The 27,702-nt window shown below is 38.3% G+C and overlaps 1 protein-coding gene across 1 annotated transcript; it reads left to right on the forward strand.

Moving 5' to 3' along the window:
* Positions 1-1,017: 1,017 nt before the first annotated feature.
* egf (epidermal growth factor) lies at positions 1,018-21,487 on the forward strand. Its single transcript, XM_051419290.1, has 23 exons — positions 1,018-1,496; positions 5,086-5,285; positions 5,388-5,569; positions 6,118-6,345; positions 6,444-6,646; positions 6,752-6,865; positions 7,000-7,122; positions 9,954-10,073; positions 10,644-10,769; positions 11,017-11,153; positions 11,444-11,592; positions 11,782-11,886; positions 12,264-12,487; positions 12,831-12,998; positions 13,272-13,421; positions 13,528-13,695; positions 13,791-13,907; positions 14,436-14,558; positions 14,941-15,106; positions 15,994-16,158; positions 18,470-18,572; positions 18,779-18,875; positions 19,001-21,487. The coding sequence occupies exons 1-23, from the start codon at positions 1,370-1,372 to the stop codon at positions 19,204-19,206; spliced, it is 3,501 nt and encodes a 1,166-aa protein (XP_051275250.1). The 5' UTR covers positions 1,018-1,369; the 3' UTR covers positions 19,207-21,487.
* The last annotated feature ends 6,215 nt before the right edge of the window (positions 21,488-27,702 follow it).

Raw genomic sequence — 27,702 nt, forward strand, 5'->3', positions numbered from 1 at the left:
TTTGGGCAGTAGCAAATTAAAATCTAAAAGTTAGAATGAGTGAAGACTTGGCAAGTATGAAAGGTTAGCATGACTTGAGTTATGGAGTCTCAAATGTTTTGTATTGTAAATGCTTGAAAGGGACTCACCAGCTGGAATTAAGAACTGGAACTATCTGTCTTACAAAAGCAACGACATGAGGTGGCATTTAATGCAGCAGGAGAATATACATCTTTGTATCCTAGATACGCACTCTACCTGATGATTCAAACCCATGTGTGATTGTCATTCAGCACGAGTCACATGAAGTGAAACTTGTAGACATTAACATTTTCATTGTTATCTGCCAGTTGTGAAATCGTGGGAAAAGGTTAGTACCCTTCAAACTGCTAACATTAGTCTGGAGACAAGCGACTGTCTCAGCAGTGTAAATCTTCTACTGCCGGTTACTGGTGACAATATCCTAGTCATGGAGGGTATGAATAGAGGTTTTGGTTCGTGGAGTCTGTTAGCTGTTCTCCTGGGTAAAAAGAGGACAAACAATTTAAGGATAATCTGCTCCACTCCTCCTCCATGCTCTATAAATTACTCATTCTACCGAATCCCCCGGAAGCCAGACGGACTTCAACAGGAGACACATTGACTTCTCATTCACACACAGAATCCAAAACAGAGTGTCTATTGTGTGTGTGGTATATGTAAATTACACTTGTACTGTATGTCATTTATGAATCGTGTTATAGTCTAGAAAAAAGGTACTAAAGGTAAATACATGTATTTCAGGGTTGTGTTCGGTCTAATATGTAATGTCATTGTCCCACTCTCTCTCTTTCCGACACAAAGGCTTTGTCTCAAACAGACACATCCATCCGCATTCAGAAAGGACACGGGTCAGGGGGTGGAGTGAGGGTAAGATGTTGTTATTATGTGGGACCTTTCTTCGGCCCAGCCTCATCTCTTGCATATTCCAAATTCTGCTTGAGACACTGACTAAAGCTTAAGGAAGATCCTGCTCCAATACAGGACTAGCATGTGCAAAATTTACCACGGGGGTGTCAGGAATTTCAATCTTTGCTTCCAAAACAGACTGGCAGCCTGGGGGCCAAAGTGGGGAGTGAGTAGGATCCCACACACATTTTTTTTTTCTTTGGGTTGAACACTGTACTAGCAGTATTATCTTCTTCATTCTGGGTACTCCATCTTTTCATTGGGGTACATCTCTTTTTAAAGTGACATTTTTCGGCATGTAAAGCTCCACTGTCTTGGACAAGGATGCCAACAGCCCATAAACAAACATTGCTTAATTTTGGAGAATTCTTGTGCGCCAGTGGGAATGCCTGAGAAAAAGTGATCAAGTGCAGCTCCCGAGGCAAGGACGGAGTGCAGGATTATGTTGGCTGCAACTATCACAGCAGCTCTGATCTATTTTATGGTGCAAAGCTCTGGAGTCTTGGCCCTTGGTACAGCATGTTGGGATGAACGCCTATCGCGAGCGGGGAGAAACAGCAGCTGTGTGGGTAAGTTTGGTTGACTCTCTACTGCCCAGACCAATATTCCAAACTTCCTTTTCAATTGATACTGACATAAGTCATGTTGAAAGCACTGTAGACTACTGGATACTGCTGTATATAAGGTCTTTTTGTCCTTAAATCATGTGTGTCTACAAATTGCTGTGTAGATTTATTGTGCTTGGCAAAGAATCTTGTTACGATTACAATCCTACGAGAATCAAAAACAGTATATCTTCTGGGTGTCGTTGGTACTTCAATGAACTTGAAAAGTTTAAATGATCACAGGGGAGTTTGGCCAGGAACATGAACTGCTTTCATAAGGCACAAATAAATAATGTTAAAACGTGATTATCTTAAATATATGGCTATATCATTATGAATACACATCAAGAGCACCACACTGCACAGCAATCACCAACACATTTAATTTAATCTATCTTCTGTATTCATTTTAAGTGGATTAGGATTACCTGAAGTTTTTTATAACCTAATTTCTATGTCTTTTAATTTCAACAAAACTTTTGCTTCAGTGATTCAAAATTCACAATTTTTGTAGTTGCTAGATATACCCTTCTGCACAAAAGTTCCCCTCTCTATGTGTATACACCCCATAACCACCATACTATTACAAGTACTTCTATAACTACTATTCTGTTTTTGGCTGGTACTAAAAAAAATTAAAAATAAAATATAAAAAATAAATTGCATTCAACAAAAAGTCCCTCATATCAAGTAACAGCAGAGAACCAGACGGTAAAAGTCAAGCACTCTACAGTGTGTGGCTAAGCGGACAATACAATGCACTGTAGTAGGTACAGTAAGCTGGCCTGTGCTTGGGTGGGTGTATCTAAAGTTGAGCCAAAGTTTTTTGTGGGATGCCACAAGAACATCAGTTGAAGCTTACAGATGGTGATCACTGGTGTCCAAAAGGTTACCACGAATATGCCAGATTGGCAGAGTGTAGCTTTATCTCAGCAGAACGTAAACCAATACCATGGAGAAATTCTCGTTACTGTTCTGTGTACTCCGCAGATAGGTCAAAGGTCATGGTCAGCTACAGAACAACATCCTTTCAGTCCAGCAGGGTGGATACTGGTAATCAGTGCAGGTGGTGGAACCTGGACCTTTATATGGAAGGCAGTCTGGAAGATTCCTTATTTGTTTTACTTTATTTTTTTAAATTACATTCTACCTAGGGCTGGGCGATATAGATGAAACATGTCTTCTAAAAACACATTTCATTTCAGTCTACTGTTAATAGAATTCATTTTTAATTACCTACTAAAGACCAAGTGAAAAAAGGTTGAATTAAATCACTATATGCATCAAGGCACAGGGGTAACAACTGTAATGTTAATGTTTTTCATACAGTATTGTTGCTGTCTCTCCTTTGTGGACTGACTGCGGATTGTTTCCTGACATGCAGGTGATGACTGACGACATGCAGCATACTTCAAATGATGGAAGCAGCTCATAGCATGCTCCATTATTAAGGGATATGGGCCTGGATGATATTTTATCATTAATTCTAACAACCTGAAGCAGCACATGCTGTGGCTGCAACAGCAAATATGGCTGTCCCCACACACCAAAGATGAGATAACAAAACACCTTTTTGCTCCTAATGTACTTATCTTACTCAAGCCCCTTTTCTAGTTTGTGATCAGATACAAGTACTGGTTAACTTGGAATAAACAGAATGAGGCCAACTCTGTCAACAAATGTTGTCTCATGCTATACATTGTCATATTACCCAACCCTTATTGTCAGTATGCAATGTTGCTTGATGAGTTTAACAATTCACCCACAGCTCAAATACTGAAGCAGTTGGTTGGTTTGATGAGCAACAGTATTGCATTGAATAACCCAATTTAATGACTTAGCATCCCAATGGCCACTCAAGCCACCCTAACAAGTTTTACCACAATGTAAATTGGAAAATCAATGTCCATATTGACTGCCTAGAGCAATGGAAACACCTGTTTTTGTGTCACGTTGCTGTCAGATTTAAAAAGTGCCTATTTGTTTGTTTTTATTGGAAAATGGGAAATGCTGGTTTTAAAGTATCTATTTTCTCAATAAGTTATTGAACTGAGCTTACTACTAGGTCAAGAACCATACTAAGAATCATGCTGACCACCATGTGAACCTTTCAATTAATGATTCATCGGGATGCCTCCTAGCAACTCAGAACCAGTGGCCATCTAGGGGACATACATTTCATTATGTTGTTCGTCTAGTCGCTCATTGTTTTCTTCATTCCACAGAGTTAAGAGCAGTAGCCATGGTTGCACATGACAGTGTTATTACCATGATAGACCAGAGTACCATCTATCAGTAGTAATCCATACAGCAAACACAGATTTGTTTTCACCTCCGAGCCCATTTTAACAGGCTCCAAACTACATCTATGTGTTGTGAAATCTAATTCAGTGTTTCCAGCAACAGACACGTTGGAATGGATGTCCACTCATTCATCCACTTTACTGTGAACATTTTGTGTACTAAAGCAGAAACCTGTAAGAGAAAATAACCTTTAACTGCATTCATTGCAGAGTATCATTAGAGCCAACGGATCATGCAAGAGCTATTAGTTGCTAAGGAATAATGTTTTATCCAGAACCAGCTGAGTCTGCCTTGAACTTCATCCATTAACAGCCATGAATAGGCTTTATATCAGAGAATTTGACAAATTTAACGACAACTGCAGTGTGACACAAAGAGGGAAGCAGCAGCTATTGAGGTGTTAAATGCTGCCATAGTTACCTACCGGCCCCTGGGATTCACTTAGTTAAACTGAGAACAAGCAAATATGATTTCATTAGCATGAAAAACCTGCACACATTAACTGGCCTGGCACTGGTACAAAATGCAAAATAAAACTGAAATGAATAAATATGCTGTTGTGATGCATTCAGTCAATCTATGGCTGAAAAATGGGAGATATATAGATAATACAACACACTAGATCCTCTGCATTTTACTACTACTAATACAACAATCGAACCCTTTTAAAGCAAAAATGCTAAATATTCTTTGGCTTATCAATTAAGAAAACATGCTGTTCTTTTTCATACATGACAGTAAATTAGGTTTGGGCTGTTGGTCAGACAAATCAAGCAGACTTGAAGACTTTGCCATGCTTTCTAAGAAATTGTGAATGGCAGTTTACCGAAATTGAATAATTTTCCACTTCAACTCCTGGAATAATACACCTGAAATGAGGGTCAATTGTAGCTTGTAGTAATGCATTTCATTCACTGTTAATAGTTAAGCAGAAGATTTTATACTGATATAAACACTTCATGAATCACTCAAGGGAAGAAATGTCTGACATAAAGTTGTGGCTATTTAAAAGCTTCGCTTTGATATTTTTTATGAAACAAAAACAAAAGTCCTACATTATTTACAATTTTAATGCCTGAGCCCATAAATACTGTTGTAAGGAGGTCGCTTTGAGGTTACTGCACTGCTGAGTAGCAAATACTGAGGTACCTTTGTTTACAAATGTGGGGCTTTGGAATGATCATGTTATAGCGGGTTAAAAGAATTCATGAGATTCATGAAAAACGTGTGATGTTTTATTTTTTTTAAGCTTCACAGCCCTTCTTGATATTCGGCCATGGTAAAGCCATTCATCGGATGGACCTTGATGGGAAGAACCAGAGAAGGCTTGTGGCTGGGGTGGCAAGTTCTATCCTGCTCGACTTTCATTTCAGAGAAGAGAGAGTTTACTGGGCCAACAAACACACAGGGGTCATCTACAAAGCATCAGTGAGGGGAGCACACAGACAGGTGATTATTGTAACTATGTAAAGTGTATTTTTTTGACATTTGACAATTATGCATTGGTCTGGGATTCGATTAACAATTCTAAATTGAATATTTATGTTCCAGAAACTGTACTCATCTGACAAACATATCACGGGCCTTGCAGTGGACTGGATTTGGAACAGTGTATATTGGACAAGTGGAGAAAAGGGAAAAATCAAGAGAATGGATAAAAATGGGAAAAATGAAAGGACTCTTTTAAGACACTTGACGCAACCAAGTTCCCTAACAGTTGACCCCACCAACAGGTAATCCATTCTGCATTACACGTTGATGTTTGTCATAACGGCGCTTCTTTTCTCATATAGGCAGATTGTGGGAGAGGTCAAATAATATTGACTGTATGAAATGAAAAGATGAGCTGGAGCAGTGCAGACTATTCTCATACAGCTCCTCACACAGTTCAGGTTCCTGGTATTTTGTTTGTGTGTTTCTATAAATGTTTCATCTCTCTCCATCAAACATGGCTGACACGGAAGTGAAGAATGAAAGACTGACTTTCACATGCCACCAGTCTCTCTGGTCAAAGATTTATTGGATTTTGCTCCAATAAATTGACATGTGGATATGCAAAGGTTTATGATTATAAAGCTCCTGATTTGAAGGGGGTGTTAGAATCATGTTAGCATTCATATGAAAAATATACATTGGCACAAGCTTCTCACTTAATTTTCACAATTTCTAATGGACAAACACATATAGCTATATATATATATATATATATATATAGATAGATAGATAGTGAGGAATACTTCACTGCAACCCCCTTCTGACTTTTAAAACACATATTTTGCAGGTTTCTGTTTTGGCTGTCTGGTGGGATGATTCCGAGTATCCAGCGGTATGATGTGGCAGGTCAGATGAAAACTACGCTCATTAAAATGTCGGAACAACTGAGAGCGCTGTCGATTGACAGACAGGAGAAAAGGCTGTTCTGGGTTCAGTTTGGTCTGCAAGGAGAAAGTGCCATTGCCTCTTGTGATTACAACGGGAATGTCCTGCACATCATAGATCACCCACTTCAGTGAGAATGTTGTTGCATTCTAATTACTTTTGCTCTTATTTTTGTTAGTAATTTTAAGCAAACTGGGATAAACACTTGTTTTTGTCTCCTTTGGTCAGGGCTCAGTCACTGGGGATATCAGTTTTTCTGGAGCATTTATACTACAATGATGCTGCGTCTCAGGTTATAAAAAAAGTAAACAAGCACACTGGTGGACAGTCGCTGAGTGTTAACATAAAACCAATGGCAAAACCTGCAGTTGATATTAAGGTGGTACATCCCCTCAACCAGCCAATGGCAGACTCCCAATCATCATTTCCAGGTTACAGCTGTATTTACTTACTACTCATATTTACAATATTTTAGACCTGACCCATTGACGATGGCAATGTTTTGGTAATATATGACTGTTAACCCTTTTCAACAGGTTGTGACGAACAAAGGGGAAATTGTGTCGATGTGTGTTCCAGTCTAGCCGAGCAGGGGACTTGCCAGTGCAGTGAGGGCTTTGCACTCAATAAGCAAGGCACTCATTGTGAAGGTTGGTATCTATGTCAGTTAAATTTGCAATCACAAACAACAGTATACAGTAAAGTATGGCAAGGCATTTAAATAAGAGCATCTACTAAAACCACATAAAAAGGTTCTATCACTTTATTTTTCTGTCTGCCATAGATGTGAATGAATGTGCCTTCTGGAACCATGGCTGCTCTCTTGGTTGTGAAAACATCCCAGGCTCCTATTTCTGCACCTGCCCTAAAGGATATGCCCTCCTACCAGACAGGAAGACATGTCAAGGTATACTTGAAATATATTTGTTATTGTTATTATGTTGAACATATTACTAATATTTTCTATTTTTTTATACTATTCTATTTGATTTTCTTAAAAAGCAAATTCATGGCACAAACAAAATAAATGAAGACAGTGTTTTTCAAACTTTTTACACAGACACCTCACACCTCAGTAAACATAAGGCTCACCAAGTGCCACCATTATGGCCAATGATAAAATACAGTAGTGTAAGCCAACCCTGTTCATATATGGACACGTCATGCAGGAGGCGGGTTTAACAATAATTAGCACCTGTTGTTAAATCCTGAATGGAACCGATTCAAGGACCTGAATAATTTGGTGTAAAGCAGATACTTCTGGTCCGTTCTCTTCCTAATAGTTTCCTTTTGCAGCTATGCTTGCAGTATTTTTGAACTATTCATTATAACTCTGCTAACTATCTTGCCATCACATTTTAGCTTCTAATTAATCATGGATGTATGCCTTTGTTTATGAACTTACTTTAGATGACATTTCAGTGATCTCACAGTATTTTCATTAGAGATATTGTAGTATTTTAACAGTATTGTGTTTTTAAATTAATCTATTTAATAAAATAATAGATTTCAGAGGTTCCCCCGTATACTACAACAACCAGCTTGCTTACTACCAGCAGTACACATACCAAAGTTTGAGAATTAACAGAAGAAGTTATATAGCAATAAAACTAGCTAGCAGTGAAGTCACTTAGCAATGACTGTTAATTGTGGATTCATAAGTCCCCTGGTGACAAACTAAAGACATACTAAAACATACATTTTCACTTATAACTTTAAAGATTGTAAATACACTTCTGGATGATGCTGACACCATGAATAACATTGGCTCAACCCCTTGACTAACGAGAACTGACATTCATGTAGTATTAAATATAATACCATGAAGCAGTTTTTGTCCTTGTTCAGTTAGGTAAGACAGATAAGAAAAATGTAGGTTTCATTCAAAAAGTGGCAACACTGTATTGTTTTGCTCAGCATGATGAATGTAGCTCTGGCTTCAGATTAGCTCCTCTTCTCTTTGTGGTGCTATAAAGGTGGCATTTGTCCCCCAGACACTAGTTTGACCCTACAGAGCCAATAAAAAGGATAGGTCATATGCTAAACATACTAGACTAGACATATGCAACCTGCCAGTTGTGTGTTAGGTTACTTGGGTCAAAACACTGACACTTTGTCACTAAAAGTCAACTAGTGCTGAGATGGGCTGTATAAGATAGAGGGAAGCAGGCATATATCACAAGTTGTTTTTAACTATTTAATTGTAGGGTTAGACCAATACATCTGTTGAAGCCAGTTTTCTGGTAATACTGGTCAAACGCACTATACAAAAACATATGTTGTTTGGAGACATTTGATTGTTATACTAATCCAGGTATTCCGTATTCCTTTGCTACGTCAGTCAGTGACGGGTCATTCCTCTCTGCCATAATGCAGGTCTGTTGTCTGACACCATAACAACAGAATCTTTTTTAGTGACAGATACCTCAGTCAATCTAATATTTTGACACAAACATATGCACTGCAGTCATGAGGGAAATATAAAGTAAATCTTTATTTAGTTAAACAAACTGGTAAAATGGTCCTAGTTGGTGAAATTTGTCTTGTTTATTATTTATACTTTTTTTTTTTTTTTTCGGGATTGCTGTCTACTTTGTCCTGATACCTTGGTGTCACAGTGATTAACTTTATAACACTTAAAATACATTATGGACACATCCATCTCTTCTCTTCCAATCTCACAGCTAGGAGGCCAAGAGAACAGGGAAGACTCACAGACACAATGAGATTAGATGACGAGGTGACATTTGCAATAGGGAACATATCTGGTCAGCAGCTTTGTCTGTCTAAGCTGTTTAGCAGACAACCTTTGCCAAGGTCCAGAGGAAAACATGCAGCCAAGTACCAGGCCAGACAATGGAGATGACAACAGAGATTACATGGGGGAGGTTATAGCCGGGCTGCGTGTGTCTTTTATTTTTGATTCAACAGAAACAAATTAACTAATGATTCATCTGGGTATTCCATTTTTTTATTTTTTATTTTTAAATCAAAGAGCAGATTTTTTTTTCTCTCAAGTTGTCATTGATTCATTGGTTTTTACAGAACTTCTAGCATATTTGCTCATAATGTATTCTTCAATCAATGTTCTTGGCGCAGTATTTAATTGGTGATATGGCATATTTTTTCAATTTTACTTTATTCGTTTCTGCAACACTTAATTACTATAATTTCAATACTTATTTACTGATACTTCTACCTGCTACCACTAGGGAGATGTTAACAGTCAGAGGCACAGCAACAGACACTGTAACTATTTCACATTAGATTCGTAACTGTATGGCTTGCCTCTGTGTACCTGGCCAATATTAACAGGTACAGGAGATACCACACTCCTGTGAGCTAACATTACATCACCCTCACCACTGTGTGGCCTTTGACTGCATTCTTATCATACTTTCACCTATTTTAATAGGCATAGGGCTGACTTCATAAAAGGGTTTTTATGAGAGAATGGCCTTAGAAGATTATTGTTCATCTGGCTTGCTCAGAATCTACTACCTGCTGAGCTCCAAACCTACATAACCTGGAAAACCATGTAACATCACCATTGAGCTTGATCTTGGACCTTAATGGACAGTTGTACAATATGGCATTATTTAACTGCCTTTAATTTTTCTAGAAAACTCATTTTCTATGTGTTTAACTCACTAAGCTTTAATTGATCAGATTTGTACCATTATTGTTACAATGGAAAATAACAGTGTTTGAAGATAAACATTTTCTTTCCACGATCAGAGATCACACCATGTGAAGGCAATATCAAGTGTGGCCACGGATGCCTGACAACAGATGAGGGTGCTGTCTGTGTGTGTCCTGAGGGATCTTTACTAAAAGAGGATGGACAAGCCTGTACTGGTATATATGGACTATTTCTGTTTCTCCCATAATATTCTAATAGAGCAAAGTGTATTTGTTTATTTCTTTAAAATAAAGGAATACATTTGTTATTAATAAAATACACTTTATATATGGAATATGAGATTCATGGACTGAATGTTTTGATTAGTGTAAAATCACTTGAAAACGTTCTCATTACCTTAGAATGAGCTGTTTTTATCGACAGACGCCACAGGTCGCCTTACGTGGAGGCCACCATGTTGAACCCCCATGTTTCTACAGTAGCCCAGAAAATACAAACCAAAAACTGGCTCTACATAGGGTCACTTGCATTTTTTGAGTGGTCAAACTGAGGTCACAAGAATCAAAAGCCTTACAACCCAGCAGTGCAGGGTGGCTTTGCATTACTGCTCAACACATAATGATCATACAAGTGATGGAATCAATTTAGAGGAAGACATAGAGAGGTTTTATTATAAGTTTTAAATTCCCCATGAATTAAGTCCATATCAATATACCGTATGGGGCGGTGTCCTGTTAGGAAGCTTATCTGTGTTTATGTTTACCACATTTGTTTTGCTGTTGCAGGCTGCTCATCTGCAGACAGAGGGGGCTGCAGTCAGCTCTGTACTCCTGTCACTCCTAGTAGGTGGCAGTGCGGTTGTGTGCCTGGCTACCAGCTCCACCATGATGGCAAGCGCTGCATTGCTTCTGGTGAGTCATATTATGGCAAAGCAGTCAGCTGCTTGGGTGGATAAGCCGACGCAGACAAACATTCTCTCACTATCATTCACTATCTAGTTAATCTTATTGTTACTCTTTCCTAAACACATTCTGTAAATTAAATGAAGGTAGAAAGTACAAGGTATAATGCTAATTACGACATAAGTGGTTTCACATCAACTACAGTACATCTGATCATTAAATAATATTTTAATATTCATTTTAATATTTTCTTCAGGACCACCACCTTATCTACTAGTTGCCAATCTAGTGGATGTGCGACAAATTAATCCTGATGGCACTGGGGATCAAACCCTTGTGGAGGAGCCCAGAGGAACAATCATAGGTTTGGACTATGACCCTGTCCAGAACAATGTAAGATGAAAAAAAAAGCCCTCTAATCTTCCATTGCCATTTTGTTTTCAGATTTTTCAATAGAAGCCGTAGTAGTAGACTATGTACTATAATAACCTCATGAGTCCTCCAGTTCAAGTGTTGGCAAAGACATCTAGTGACACCTAGTGGACTGACACTGTAATTTGATGGCCTATAGGGTTCAACGATCTTCAATTACAAACACTTTTTCTACTTCGATAGTTGCAATAAAGATGTATATTTATATAATAAATGCATTTGCTTATATATGTCTTTTATGCATTTTGAAGGTTTACTTTGCTAGTACAAGCCAGAAGACAATTGAGCGGGTTGATTTAAACGGTGGGTCCAGAGAACTTCTTGTCTCTGATGGATTGGAGTCTCCAGAAGGACTAGCAATTGACTGGGTGTACCGCAGGATGTACTGGACAGATAAAAGGTGTGTGGGGTTTTCAGAGACTAAATGCTGTGGATAGTTTGGTTATGTGCTGGAGCTGCATTTAACTGATGTCGCTTTTTGGAGTTGTTGTTTTATTAAAATTTTAGCAACTCTCTGGGTTTCTAAACATTATCAGAATGAATGTGTTTTTGGTTTTCTGTTTAATAACTGTTTACTTTTGTCCTCCAGCCAGTCAACTGTGGAGTGCAGTACCTTGACTGGACTGAACAGAGAAAGCATTGTAAACACAGGGCTGGAAAAACCAAGAGGAATCGCTGTTCATCCTTTGGCAAAGTGAGTGTGGCTGTATGTGCATGTTAGTTTATTTTAGTTTAGTTAGTCTGAGATCAGCAGTGCATTCAGAATGGGCTTGGCTGACCTTTGTGGGCGCAGCCAGATCACTGTTGACCACTGCTAGAAGTGATAGAAAATGGACGAAAAACTATTTACTTGTGTTTCAGAAAAATCCATAACTGTACAGTTACAAGTTGGCCTCGTATTGTTTGAGTCTCTGAACCGTAGTGATCTACTGCTAGCAACATTAGTATTGTAGCTAAGGTGGAGCAGTTTAGCACAGCGCCGCCGGGAGCTCCGGATGGACACACTACAGGTTCTCTGGGATTAATAAAACCCCTATGCCTAATTTACAATGCTTTTTTTTACTTTTTGAGGAAGTTGTTCTGGACTGATATAGGCGCCCAGCCTGTCGTGGAAAGTGCCTCTTTGGAAGGGAAAGACCGTGTAGTCATTGCTAGCACCAACCTTGTGTCACCAAGCGGTCTGACCATCGATTTCACCGCGGATCGCCTGTTCTGGTGCGACCAGAGCAGCGGCCTGGTGGAGACGTCTGCACTGGATGGTTCAGATCGACAGGTCCTGTTAGAGAACCAAGTAGGTGAGGCTTCTGTGACACATACACAAATCTCACTGTGTAGAGAAAATGTTGGATTGCAATATTGCAGCATAAAACATTACAACTGAATCTAAGATGTCAGAAAGCAGCCATCGAAGGGGAAGAAATTTAAATTTGTACATGCTCTCATTCATTCTCTCATTCAGTGATGTTCCCAGTTAACTGCCTATTGCCTTGAAACGTCACTCAAATATGTTCCTGCTTTAACCTGTCCTTGCCTTCACAGTAGTGTCTAAGATAATATGAACACAAGATGCACAGAAGTACTCACCTTGAAGCACTTAATGAACAGCATTCTTCTTTCCCTCTATTCTGATTCATCCAGGCCGACCTTTCGACCTTGCAGTATTTGAGGACAGGTTGTGGATATCTGATTGGGAGCACCGGCAGCTGAGGAGCGTACACAAGTGGACTGGGAAAAAGCTGCAACGTATCCATGACCACATGGTCCAACCAGCATCCATAGTGGTGGTGCATCCCCTTGCTAAACCAGGTACAGAGACAACAGGGATGCAATTTAGAGATGAATTTGCTCAGAAATTATACACTGAGGGTTATAAATACCACATGTAGCAACTCTAGCACAAGCAAGATAAAAGGAAGGATTACAAAATGCTTTCAAGTTGAAAGTACATTATGATAAGTGACTGTTGTCTTTCTACCACATATATAAGTAAATACTGTGCACGCTAGCAACAACAAAATAAGTTCCACTCATCCTAAAAATTCATGATTGAGTTTTTAAATTGTCACTGTGCATCCTCAGGAGCAGACGTTTGCCTTCACCTGAATGGAGGTTGTGCCCAGGTGTGCGAAAGCATATTGGGATTCGCCCACTGCTCCTGCCTGCCACGCTACGTCTTATCAGCTGATAGAAAAAGCTGCTTGCTTGCAGATGCTTCGAATGGAACAGCAGGTGACTCACTTTAAGCCATTTTACTTAAGGCGCATACACGTCTGTATAGGCTATTGAGTGTCAAAATAATGGATGTTTAGGTTAACTATATGAATTCCTTGTGTAGAATCTGGAGACCGTGAATCGACTGAAGTAACGTCTCTCAAAAACAAGACATTCAATGATGAGGGCACTCCCCTGACAACACCTGGCCTGTCCAGTGATAAAGTGGAGGCTGATTTAGACTCTGATGTAGGCAGGGAGACAACTCTCTTCACAGACAAGATGGTTTCAGGTAAACAGTATACCTTTAAATTACTGGTAGCTCTTCAGATTTAAGATCTTACTCTAACTAAATGTTATGATTCCATATGTCCCCTTCTCCGTCAGACCAGAATGAGTGTTACTCACTTCGCTGTGATGTAAATGCACAGTGCCTGATGAATGCTGGCAGCCCAACCTGTCTATGTCTAGAAGGTTTTACAGGTGATGGACAGTTGTGTGTGGGTGAGTATTTCTGTTTCTGTTCCTGTCTAGGGATGAAGAAACATGTACTGAAAAAAGCTCATGGGATTACATTTGATACAGACAGCTTTATCTCATTTACTGTAGCAGGGGTTTAAATTGTACATTTTGCATTATGCTGTGGCATAGGTGACAGCAATGGGAATGAATGAAAGAATCATTTTAGATATAAAAAACATTTGACAGAGGCAGAGCTGCTCTGGAGCAAAAGATAACCAAAATATTAAAGATAAACGTTAATGACAGGAGCTAAGGCCAAAATGCCTAAAACGCAAGTCTCAAAATGAAGTCTTCCAAAAATTCATATTATTTCTTTTGCAGAGCTATTTTCGTGTTTGGTAGGTTTGTCTGTATGTAGTAATCAGAAGTCATGTGTCAACTAATCTGAAGGATAAAACAACACAGTTAACATTGACAAGTGCAGGCCCAGTTATAACGAAGAAAAACGAAAAAATCTAAATTGTAAATCTAGTACAGTGACATTGTGTGTATTTTCTCCTTTTGTTTTAGATATTGATGAGTGTAAACAGGGAACACACAAGTGTGACAACAATGCAGAATGCCAAAATACTTTGGGGAAGCATCTCTGCAAGTGCCAGGCTGGATACCACGGCAATGGGAAGACATGCCAAGGTGCATCTCAATTATTTACTGCACATACAATTTTCAGTACTATTAGAATATTAGTGTTTTTGCTATTGCTACTGATCATCAGGCGTACCATTTAAGGTGTGAGAGATTAGGCAGAAAATAAGTAAACTGGAGGCTTATATCCAAAACTAGTACATCCAAGGTATCTCATTACTGCTATGTAATATAACCCCTTTTTACTACACAGGAAATACATTATTTTTATTATTATTATTATTATTATTACTATTATTATTATTATATGAGTCCTCTGGAAGGAGGACCAGTATTGTAAAGAGCAGACCGTGGATAAAGGCATTAAAAGTAACATTACTATACTGTATATTTGTCTAATTAATGAAATCCCATGCCTAATCATCTCAAGAGTTGGAGACCACATCGCCATGGGTAACAACTGGTAGTCCTGCTGATGTCACCACCCAACACCACAACAGTAACTCAGTACAGACTTGCCCCTCCACCCATGAATCCTACTGTCTGTACCAGGGTGTCTGCTTCTACTTTCCTGAAATGGAGTCCTATGCTTGCAAGTAAACAAACCCTCTTTTGTAACCTCTCAGGATGACCCCTGACCTCCAAGTTTAACAGTTTACTGACATCTTGTGATGCTCACTTTCTCAAAATGATCACCTGTTTTGTTGTAGATGAGTTCCATTATAAGCTTCTCTTTGTTATATTAGGATAGAAGTTGCACTGCAAAATATGCAGTAACTCAAACTGTCATCAGGAGAATATTTAAATGATCTCTGGGAAGTATATAAAATTCCATCTTAAAAGGCCAACATTAGAACATATTAGATAGTATGAGAACACTTCCTGCACCACATTGCTTTCTGGTGTTGCATTTTTATCTGCTTATCTCTCATGTTACTACAGCTGAGAAGCAGTAGATGTCACTATTGTTCCATCAATAAAGCCACTACCTCTTGGCTCCACTCACAGAGGAGAAGGCTATAGGACAGAGGATTAAGAATTTGACCTTTTCATATATACATATATACATATGCGAAAAAATATATATATTAAGGGGGTCATTGATCAAGCTCTAATGGGGGCTGAACAAAAGACATTTACATTTGTTCTATTTGACAACATTGTTTCAGCATTCAACTCTACTACTAATTATTTAGTTTATCAACAAATTATTATTTAAAAAAAAATTATAAAAAAATATTTAAAATGAACTGTATTTTGCTGTTAATTTTGTGATTACTGAAATCTTGAAGAAAATGTTTTTTAAAAATAATTTAGCATTGTTGAACTCTTCTAAGTACGTTCTTACTTGCTCCATTATATATTCTGATCATTTTTGCCTTTTTCTATTTATGCCTGCAAATAAAAAAATAAATGGCTGGTATTTACTTTTGAGAAATAATAAGTATAACTTTACACTGTGACTTTGTTGAACCTGTTGCAGTTGTGTATCAGGCTACATGGGGGAGCGATGTCAGTTCAGTGACCTGGAGTGGTGGGATCTTCAGCAGGCTGAGGAGGAGAAAAGAAGAAACGTGGTAATTGCGGCCTGCATGGTGGTCCTCGTTTCCCTGCTCTCCATCGCTGCCTGTGTCACCTACTGCTACGGGTGAGAAACAAGATGTGGTAAATGCATACAAATCTACAATGTAAAACGTAGGAAAGAGTAAATGAAAGAGGGAGTACGACAAAAGGAAAGACAAAAAAGGGAAATGAGGGAGGAGCAACAGGGGACATTTGGGTCAAGAGTTGAAAGGATAAAGAAAGTAGAGACTGGAGAAAAGGAACAAATGACAAGGCATAACGAAGGGAATGAGGGAGGAAACAATGAGAAAGAAAGGGGAAAAAAGGAAGCAAAAGTAAAATATATATATATATATATATATATATATATATATATATATATAAATAAATAAGATTGGAAGGAAAAGGAAAAGCTTAGTAAGGACGGGAAGATAAAGATGAGCTGCAGAGGAAATGTGTGGAAAAAGGGGGGAAATCTAATCAAACAAGAAGATGATGTTTGAATTACAGTGAAAGTGCAAGGAATGTACAGTCATGTAAAAAAGTACACCTGGGGAATCTTCTCTGCTAAAATATTCTAAGGAAAATTTTAACCATTTGCTCACAACTACATTCCATAATGTAGCACATTTTCCAATTGGTTAGCCCTGAAAATATTATAAAGCAAAACTAACGAGCCCAAAAGAATTCTATTCATACTTTTTCTTAAAATGGTAATGTCAGATTCCCATTATGATCTTAAGTTTCTTAGGCTTTTCCATCTTATTTAACTGATAGGAAGAACTTGAAAATCACATTGTTGGCAAATAGGTCTTGGCCACCTGGGGCTTTGAACCCTAGACCTTTGGATCCCCAGAGAAGGCAACTTAAGGAAAGCGCCACTAGGTACAAGCAGTTTCTACACACCGTCTCACAAGTTGAGGCAATGGTCTCACATGTGTCAGACTGGGACATTTGTTTGTTTAAAATTAAAACGTTTACAACATTCAAAAGGATGGTGATAACATTTTGAAAAAAAAAAAAAACTAAAATACCAAAAAATGTTAGAAGGGGTGCAATTTGCAACCCACATACCAACTTAGGTCTTTCTGGGTCGGTTTTTGCTGCTCAAACACTTTTGGCCGAGAAGAATAATAAGAATAACAATGAGAACAGAAACAAGAAGGTTCCAGCAGCTGGAATCTGGGGAGAGTTTTGCTCTGTTTATCTGCACATATGTCAATGTGCGTGCCGGTGTATGCACTGCAATAATGATGTATAATATCAGCAGTGTTGTGTTTAACCTCCTGGACACTGGAAGCACAGATAGCCAGGGAGGAGCGGTTTCAGCAATGAATGAGCTGACAGCATTTCGAGGTGTCTATCAAACCCAGGGTGGCATGAGCCGTGTAATGTCGGTGTCTCAGCATGACAGCAGAGGGTCGGGGAGCAGATCACATGTGGAACGAATGGCAGCATGCAACCGTGGTTAGCTGAGAGAGGAGCATACATAAAGTATACGCTGAAATCCCTCCTCCCTTTTATTTCCACCTGAGCTGTCTCTAAGTAGCTGATTTGTTTTACGGTTGTTTCGCTGGCTTATGGACAAGGCTGTTGGCATTCTCCACTCTTTTGACTGACAAAGCACCCCCCCCCACTACTACATCCTAACGTTTGGAGTCTTGGTTCCCCTGTGGAAGTGGCACGCTTTCAATTACATGCTTGGTTTAGCTTGTTCTACAGCAATTACACATAAAAATAGGTCATTTCTCAGCTACAAAATGGAGCCGCTGAGGTATGACCCCAGTGGAAACGCTACATGGCCGCCAATAGCTCTGTCTCAAATTGCCTTCTGCACTTGACTGCAAGTGCACTTACGCAGTCTTTGAGTTTGGTGGTTTAGTTTCCTCTGCAACACACACAGAAGTAGTGATACGGGCTAAAAAAACTCAACTTCCGTCTCATGCTGTGTCCCTTTTCGGCTCAAACATGCAAACAAACACACTAAAAAAACACACACACAGCCCTTTGGGTAGTTTATCACCAAACTCTCTTCTCATCTCTTCTGGTCAACCAGTAGGCTGTAAAGACATAAGGCACACAGAAAGCAACTGTAACATCTGTTTCGCAGTTTCACAGTATATACTGTATGTGTCTGCAAGTAAATGTGCGGGGAATTACTGGGAACGATGAGAGCACAGTCCAATTTTATATTTCCTACTATGCTGAATTTGAATGCATAATTTTCCTGCAAGGGCACCACCTCTGTGACTTGATAACCATGTAAATGCCACATGAGTCTGCTAATAATTGCATGTAAATTTAAATTAAAGTAAATTTAATGTTGCCTCGAGGACCCTTGAGATTAATAAATTAACTGGAATACTGCATGTGTGCTTTCCCTGTCTTCCACGCAGAACCAGGAAATTCTTCCAAAAACAAGCCTCAGTGGATAATGTGAGTGAGACCAGCGTGACAGATGAGAGCATGTCAGAGACCACTACTACTAGTGTGCCTCGGGTAAGACCATCATCACCAAGCTCTCATAAATGCATCTTTAAGTACAAAAAGTCACCAGTGAACCACATATGAATGTGAATTAATCAAGCCATACTAGGTACTCCAACTTGGTTGTTTGAACACACCAACGTAACAAATGGAGCTCAAGTTCTAAAAATGTGTATAGAAGCCCATGAACCTTAATGAACTACTGTATGAATCTACAGTTCTACATGGTGGTAGAAAATGGCGTGGAGGGAATGGTAATCCCTGCCGTGGGCTGTCCCAGGAGAGCTGTCTGTCCATCCTGCTCTTCAGAAACAGGTACCGCAAACCGATGTGAACGCGCTAGAATTCAGCTTTTCAGACTGTATAATTATTCATTTTTCTACATCTGTATCTTCATATTTTAAACTGATTACATTTCTAAAGAGTTATTTTTTTGCCAGGTGACAACCCAGTAGCTGAAGAGGCGGGAACATTGTCCAAACACAACAGAGGGTACGAGTGCTCCATGGTGTCGGCTGTTGCCATGGAGACCACCCAACCCGCTGTCCCTCACTCAAGTCCATCGGTGTCAAGCTCATTTCCTTGTACGTCTTTCGAGCCACCACTGCTCTCCCAGACTCCCAGCCCAGAGTCCTCTGCTTCCTAGTTAACCAGAGAGACTGACAGAGATGTACAGTTAAACGCACATACACTGCACAACATCTGGCTGATGTACAAACTGCAAATTAAGAGTTTCACTCCAAATTAAAATGCCTCATGAATGAAGAAAATGTCACATAAGCTGTTGCCTACCTAAAAGTTATTTGTGGCATTACTGAATGAACATGAATCTGGTATGCTACTCTCAGCTGTAGATTTCTATTATACACAAAATGTAATGCCAGGCTAGTTCATGAAAGCCATTGAAAAATACAGGTACCTGGTAGCACTACCCAGAATAAATCATTCAGTGGTACACAGAAAATAATTGATCTTATAAGATGTAGTGACAAACAGCAATTTGTTCGAGACAGAAAAAAACACTAGCTATTAAAAGTCAAACTGAACTAAAAGTAATGCAAGGAAAAAAGAAACACAGAACTTAACACTCAGACTGTTAAGACCTAATCAAACATTTCTAAACTAGTATTTGGATTAGAACTCTTCCATGCATTCACATTTACCTGATATTGTAGCTGACAATATATTTATGTAAAATACATAATGTACAGTATGTCTTATTTACAAAATTACAAAGTAGATCCAAAGTATATCATCATATTATCGAATGTTATAAAAGCTAATATAGACAAAAAATATATAAATAAACAAATGACATATACAAACTGAGTAGCAAATGAACAATAAAATCTGATTACAATTTTGAAAAAAATGTTTTCACTGCTTGCTTTTGATAGAGATTGAAGAATCACTTCCGCTTACAAGTTGTCATGGGCCATTTTTAGAAAGGTTTTATCGTTTGATTTCTGTTTGTCCAGCATGAAGCATATGTATAAGGACCTTGATTCACATTTTATTTTATACCCGAGTCAATTTTATTTGTATAGCTCAAGATTACAACTTTGCTCAATGACTTTTACATGTTTCATGATTAGTCCCCACAAGAACCCCCCAGGATGGGGAAGCCTAATAAAAACATTGGACCCTGCAGGGTGTTTTAGAATATTTATATACATCTACCAATGAATAATTGACATTTATACTAAAGGATGTCACTCCTCACATCAAAAAGGTGTAAATGCTGTTAGGTCAGCCTCTTCATTAAAGTAAACAATGTTTCTTGTGTGAGTGCTGATATGTCCACACATCTTGTCTGCTAAATAAACTTTATGCTACCATTACATGTTTAATAATTAGCAAATATCTAAACACGTTTCTCAAATTGCTTGCATTAAGCTGGTGCAGGAGAGCAAACGATGAAGAGTGATTGCTTGCTTGTGTTTTGTTGTTTAGATATCACGTTCATGATTTCCTCATTTGTTCCATATTTCATGGAATAGTTTTGAGAGGTTTTCCATTAAGTATATCGTAACTCCTAATATTTATCACTACCCACTGCAAGTGTAAGCGCTCAATTTTGATGTGTTGCTGTTCACATTATATCCAGTGTGAACAGGTCACAGTCCTGAAGTTTCCTGCATGACATAGGTCGATCCAGAGTGACTCAAAAGTCACATGAATTATGATACAACTGTTCCCACTGAGGCTGCATTACTAAAAACTCAGACCTGTATCTAATTTGGATCACATATGACCAAATCAGAACTATAAAAAGGTCACATTCAGTGTGATTTGAGATGTTCACACTGTCATTAGCAAAAGATAAATAAATAATATGACACGGGTCACCTTTATGTTACTTATCTTGCATTCAGCTCCAATTAATTAAATGTAATATAAACCATGTGAACACTGAAAATGCACCACATGTGCCTGCCTGGTAACATCTAGTCAAAGCTAGCTAGTACGTCAGCACATTTACTTACACCAGCTAACTCAACTAACCTGGCAACTGTGATATTGTTAGCAAATGGTAAATTTATTTTTATACAAAAATCTAGGTATGTTTCCTTACGCCAAAGGACTATACTTTTAGAAATAAGCTGAGGGTAACTGAAGTGAATTGCTGACTGACTGATTTGGACAGTTTGTTTAGGAAAGGGAATGTATCTTGCTATTGATGTCTACCTAATTTCTTTTTATATTTTAACTAGCTAAACACTAGTAATATTTATTTGGAGAGCACAAGCAACATTTAGCAATTTTATTCACACTGTATCCAGCTCTGATTGTGTAATATTTTCAGCCCATATGTACTATTACTGGAATTAGAAAACTGTATGATGAAGCTTGCTTTTATTTCAATTAATAAAACTATATTCACAAAAAATGTGCTGTGTAAATAACTGCAACATATTTAGCACTGAACTGAGTTTACTGGACGCAGGAAACAAACAGCAGTGTTTTCTTAACCCAGCCATTTTTGTTCGCAAAATACACTTTTCTAATGACATTATTTTCTTATAATTGGAAGATTATTTTGGCCATACATAGCCCATCTGTCTCGTTACACCCCATCACACTCTTCTTCGAAGCTCTTGCCCTTGCTCCACTGATGATGCTTTTCTATCCTCCACCAAATCTAACGCTCTAGTGATGTTGGTACCAATGCTGCCACCCTCCACCACCACCACCACTCTCCTATCTGTCTATTTCTATTTCTATCTGTCTCTGTCCGCGACTCTCTCTCAAGGTTGACTGGGAATTGTTAATAGAAGGGCCCACAGCCTCTTTGTTTCGAGGCACTGGCAGAAAACAAAGCACTTTAACTCAAAAACCATCAGGGGCCACATCGATATTGATTTTCCTGGCAAGACACACTTATCTATATATTGGCCTCCATTAGGGCTAACAGATAGGTTAGGGCACCACTCTAAACAGCAGCAGATAAGCCTTCAAGTAAAGATGAAATTGGGCCCAGTGTCAATTTATCTTGTATTATTCCTCAATTGGGGCAACAGGGGGCAATAGAGTCACTGACACTGTAAGTAACAGGGGCCTCAAGAGGCCTCCATTTTGTGTCATTTTTGGAGGAGGCATTGTTTTAAATGTTAATATGAATATACACTTGCCAGTTTATTACATACACCTAGCTAAAACTAACAGTCCCGGATTATCATTATTATTATTATTGTATATGAAGTTATTTAGCTTACCCACATTGATACAAATAGGGTGGACAGCTTACCCACATTGATACAAATAGGGTGGACAAAATAATAAATAAAAAAAATGGACATTATAACCTGTTGTATTAAACTGCATTAGGAGTAACTAAGAAACTGGCAACTGACTGGATGCTGATGTTAGCGTGTATTTTGTAGTATTACTGTTACCTTACTGTTATCGGACACTATAACACTAAAAACACTAAGAACCAAAATCTGCTTTTTTTCTTTCATTGTAAGCTACTTTCTTGCTAGTCCCAATGTCCCAAGCAATCCTAAGGACATGTTTTAATGGACCAGAACTGACTTGAATAAAAATTCATCCTTTCTTTTTACTGTGTTTTGTCATGTCATTTCAGCTGCCACTAATTAACATCAATTCTGAGAGTAACTTGATGGCAGGCCAAAATTAAACTCAACTATTGTGGGTTTGTTTGCTCTGTGCAGCTCTTGCCTTAACTCAGTTAAGATGTTTTTTATCTTGTAAAAGAAGCATCACTCTGTAACACTGTACAACCACGAGCAGACAAGGTGTTTTTGTAGTCCCAACAACTCCATCAGAGCGGTTTTCTCTCTAGCCAATCGTTTCACATCAACTGTAGGAGTCACCTTCTCCCAGTGAAACTTTTATTCACAGCACTACCTGTGACCTTCAGTGTGGATCAAGAAGCTCCTGAAAAATAATGAGCCAGATACATATTTAATCCACATTTGAGTGTGTATGATCAGGCCATCCTTTTTTGCAAATGCAGCAAATCAACTGATGTTACTGTACTAGCAGACACTACGGTTACTGATGTAATAATGGATTTGCTAGCCAACGCATGAACACTTTCAGTGTACCAAATTAAGTATCTGGATTAATCAGCGACTAAATCAAAGGCAGCAGACAAACTAGCCACATTTAATTCGGCTGAAATTGCCATATTTAAAGTTTGGAAACAATTATTTCTCAGCAATCACTTATCACAAGCTGTAGACACAGCCATCAGGATATCATCTGAAAGATGTACAGTGTAATTACAAAGCAAAATTCCAAAACGCAAAGCTCTCAAAAAGAGAAAGCGAGAGGCCAAGGTTAGTGTTGTTCCTCTCAAGTCATTTGCTGTGTACAAAGTTTTAAGTTTCAGGTTTGGCTTCAGATGTTGAAAGCTGTAAAAATCTAATAAAAAGTGGAGGGGTGAGGGGCTGAATGTGTCAGTGGATTATCACAGAGACACAGTAAGAAAAGGCAAAAACATGCACTGAAAGTTAATTTATTCAAGGGTATTTAATTAATTGAATCAATATGTTAAAACGATAAAGGTATGGAGAAGATTGGACGTGTGGAAGTGTTTTTCTTTCAACAATACAAAAAGCATACACATACATACATACATACATACATACATACATACACACATACAGTGATTTCATTCCGTTTCTATTAGTTAATTTTGTGTTCTGCCAGATGGGGCTAGCTTTGCTTTATCGCTCACGTCTCCATCCCAGCCCGGAGGACAGCTGACGGGGGCTAAAGAGGGAATTAGCTACCCACTCAAAAGCTTTGCTCTGATCCTTCAGGTCAGTTTTTGGTCCCTCCAGCTCTTGAGCAGGACAGAATAACACTAGTTTGCAAGGATTTGAGCAGATTAAAAATTAAAAGGGGAGGGGGTCTAATGCATGTATTGGACATTGATACATGAGCCAGAATCTATGGGTGCACCACAGAAGAGGGAAAGTCCCAAACCTGGGAGCTCCCTTGGTAGTTTTGTCTCCTGAGGGGCAGTTGGAACCTTTTGAGTAGACTGATTCAAAGCCTGAAATATACCTATTCCTTCAGTGGCAGCCTTAAATTCCTTAATTCAATTCTTTAAACGTAATGTGCATCGATGAATGTTGCCCTTACTGCAACATAAAAACAGAAATATTCCAAAAATGTCTGGAGCTGTTTCAAAATACCCAGTCAAACAGATGTATTAGTGCGTTCCCCACCCTGGTCATAACTTTTAACCCATATATCATATATTAGTTCAGAAAATATATATTTTATATGATGTCATATTTAATACTCTTATTTATTATGTTGAAAGTTGATCCTTCCCACACAAGCCAACAAGTATTCACTGTTTCTGCAAAGGGTTAAAAAAAAATGTGAACCCTTTAGGACCATCTTGGGACAGTAAACTCTCAACTGAAACCCAAACTAAAGATCTCAGTCTTTTGGGTTGGTGATGCTTTCAAGCAGGGTGACCCACCTGGTTTCATTTTCATTACCCAGATAAGATAGATAATAGATAGATTATTAATAAATAAATAAATAAATAAATGCTAATGACTAAAGAACAGCCACAGAATAAAGGTCCATTTTTTATGCTCAATGGTCCCGGAGAGAATACCATCATACTGTAAGAGACAGAAATGGCTGATAATTAAGGTTGCTCATGCAGTTTACATGCTCACTCTTACAGACATTCTTACAGCTAGGGCACACACAAAACACAAAGAGAAACCAAATGTGGGAATTATGCTGAAACATCATCAGAAAGATTGCATCTGGATTTCATCAGGAATTCTCACAAAAAAGGAAAACTGGGAAAACACATTCATCATGCCCATTTTGTTTTGTGTTGTACTGCTCACAAAAAAAAAATCTAATTTATATGTCTGATGTTGGACTGTCTTTGTTCCAGCAGATGGCGACAGTGTTTAAGGAAAAACACTTTACAGTATCGAGCTTGGGAAACTGTAATAGTTGTATTATTAGTAGCAGTACTCTATCAAAAATAACTGCATGGCCAGTAACTCACAGGGAAAAAACTTTTATTATTATAAAATGCTCATGTAAAAGACAGATGGCTGCTGTGACCTTTGAAGTGAACAGGTCAATTCTGACAGGAGCTACGTTTTTGCACGTAGACTTAAAAAAACAGTGATCGTTGCATAAGATCAATCACTTCACACTTGGATTTACTTAGTAAAGATGGGGAATGCACAGTACAGTAATGCACTTATTGGCAGTGCTGCACATGTCAGCACAAAAAACTACAGCTGTCTTTATTGGATGGGATTACCTGGGCTTTAACCTTTTTGTGGCAAAGATATATCTGCCAAAAAAAAAACAAAAACAAGTTTGTAAAGTCAGCCTAAGAGTCTTAATCTCCTTTTTCTTGCACTTTTAAATACAGTGTTCCTCAGCCAAATTGATGCAAACAAAGTGATACAATACTGTATGTACTTGCAGCCTTTTGTGCAGAGTAGACATAACTGCATGATGGGAATTTTTGACATAATTACATTTAAAAAAGTAAAATTCTACTATTTACTATATGAATAAAACATTCTCATGAATAATGCCTTTTACTGAAGATTAAAAGCATGGTAATACAGACTGCATCGTGCCAAAGCGTCCGCTAAGAAATACAAATATGTCCCAAATAAGTTGCTCTTTTTCATACTAATGTCATTTCACAACCCTCCAGATAGTCAAACTCATACAGTTGCTTCTAGTGTCACCATGACCCAAAGTGCACACTCAACAATATGAATTAGTTTACCGAGACTGAACAGACCATCCAACTGGTGCATCCCGTAAACCCTGAACAACAGCATTCACTACAATGAAATGAGACAAGCACACAGGGTCTGTTAACAAAGGCTAATAAACGCCATGTTTAACAAAAACCAAACAGACAACATTGTTTCTACTATGTGTGCCAATAACATGCCTGTCTTTAATTCTGCAACAATTATCTCCACTCCCAACATAAATAAATGATGATTGATGACCCAGAAACAGTTTGATTACTGTCAAACTCTGGCAACAATTAAAATCATCTACCTTTAGTGGAGACAGAACCTAAAACCTATAGCTCAGTTATAACAACAGAAATACTTTCCATCTCCACATTAAGGGAAATTCAGTGGGATAAAAGATCATGTGTTTGCATTTAGGAACGCTTCATAGTCGTCGTTTTGGTTCTTATATTTTTTGGCAAATAGTGTGTGACACAACCACACATTTTTGGATTACACTCAGTAGTATATAATTTAATCAATATTACATTTATATACAGGAGAAATGTTTCTAATAAAAACCCATCTGTGGATGCAAACCACAGCGGTGTTTCTTTGTTTGGGTGGACCGACTGCTAAGACTATTTATAATGAACAAATGATGAAATACTACATACTTCAACTATGAGATTGAAGTATGTAGACAATAGGACAATACACTGTCTACTAGAGTTCTTGGAGGTGCTTGTGTCCTCTCGTCTCCATCTGTGGAGTTATTTTGAGCTGTCATAACTAGCACAGGTGTAGCTGATATCAGTAAAGTGTAACTACACCCTTCAGTTCTGCTGGATACCTTTCAGCAAACTGAAAAAAATGATGGCTGCATTGATTTTAAGGTTTGCCACTTCCAGGGTTTTGTGAATGGCACTGTCATTACACACACACACACACACACACACACACACCTGTGCTTTTAAAATGCTCTGTTGATGCTGCTTGTTTAAAACTAAAGTATATACTTCATAACACATCACATACTATAAGACTATATTGTTGCCATGCATTTTCTCACATCCGTTTGTGTGAATTATGACAATATAAGGATAACAAGTGAGGGCAACATTTGCAGATAAGCCTTCATAAAGTTTATTGAGTGCCTTGAAGCTGATCTAAGCTTTACTGCACTGAAGGGAAAATTCACACCTTTTTAACAAGAATCATTTTTTTGGGGTTTTTTTCATCCTATTGAGTGTGTCTGTAGTTGTTAAAGCCTGCTAATCCTCTAGCAATTAGCCACATGATGAGCAATATTTCAAGTTGGTCGGATATAAGTTACTGCACAGCCGTACACTGGCGCCACAAGCTAACCTTCAGCATTAGCTAGTCGCTTCTGTGGCTTCAGTCTGGTGAGACAGTGCCATCTTTTCCAAACTTAGGGGTAAATAATAATTGTTGGTTTTTTTTCGTTTTTCCTAGCAGTGGGTTAATTTACGTCTAATTTAAAATGTCTGTTCACGACAATAGAGGATCTGCAGTCACAGGTAGCGTTGGAGTTAGCTCGTTAGCTAATTGGGCGTTTCTGAAATATAAAATCATTCAACCTTTAAAAAACCTCACAAGTTATTTAACAACACTTACCGACAGATTCCTGAAAGACTCTTCTATCCAGCCGAACAAAAATATTCTGCCTGCCGCACAATAAATAATAGTTTTAACTCCTTCACCTGAAGGAAACTGGCACCGGAAGTGGCATATTATTGTGTTCCCAGAAGAAGTGAGAGGGTCAGGACCACAACAACATACCGCTATATCAAATACGAAACAGGGAAACCATTTATGTATGTGTCTGTCTATCTGGTATAAAACAAATATATAAGTTTTCTTACACACTTGTAGGTAGTAGTAAGTTTTCACTGTCA

Source organism: Dicentrarchus labrax, unplaced genomic scaffold, assembly GCF_905237075.1.
Source record: "Dicentrarchus labrax unplaced genomic scaffold, dlabrax2021, whole genome shotgun sequence".
Lineage (NCBI taxonomy): Eukaryota > Metazoa > Chordata > Actinopteri > Moronidae > Dicentrarchus > Dicentrarchus labrax.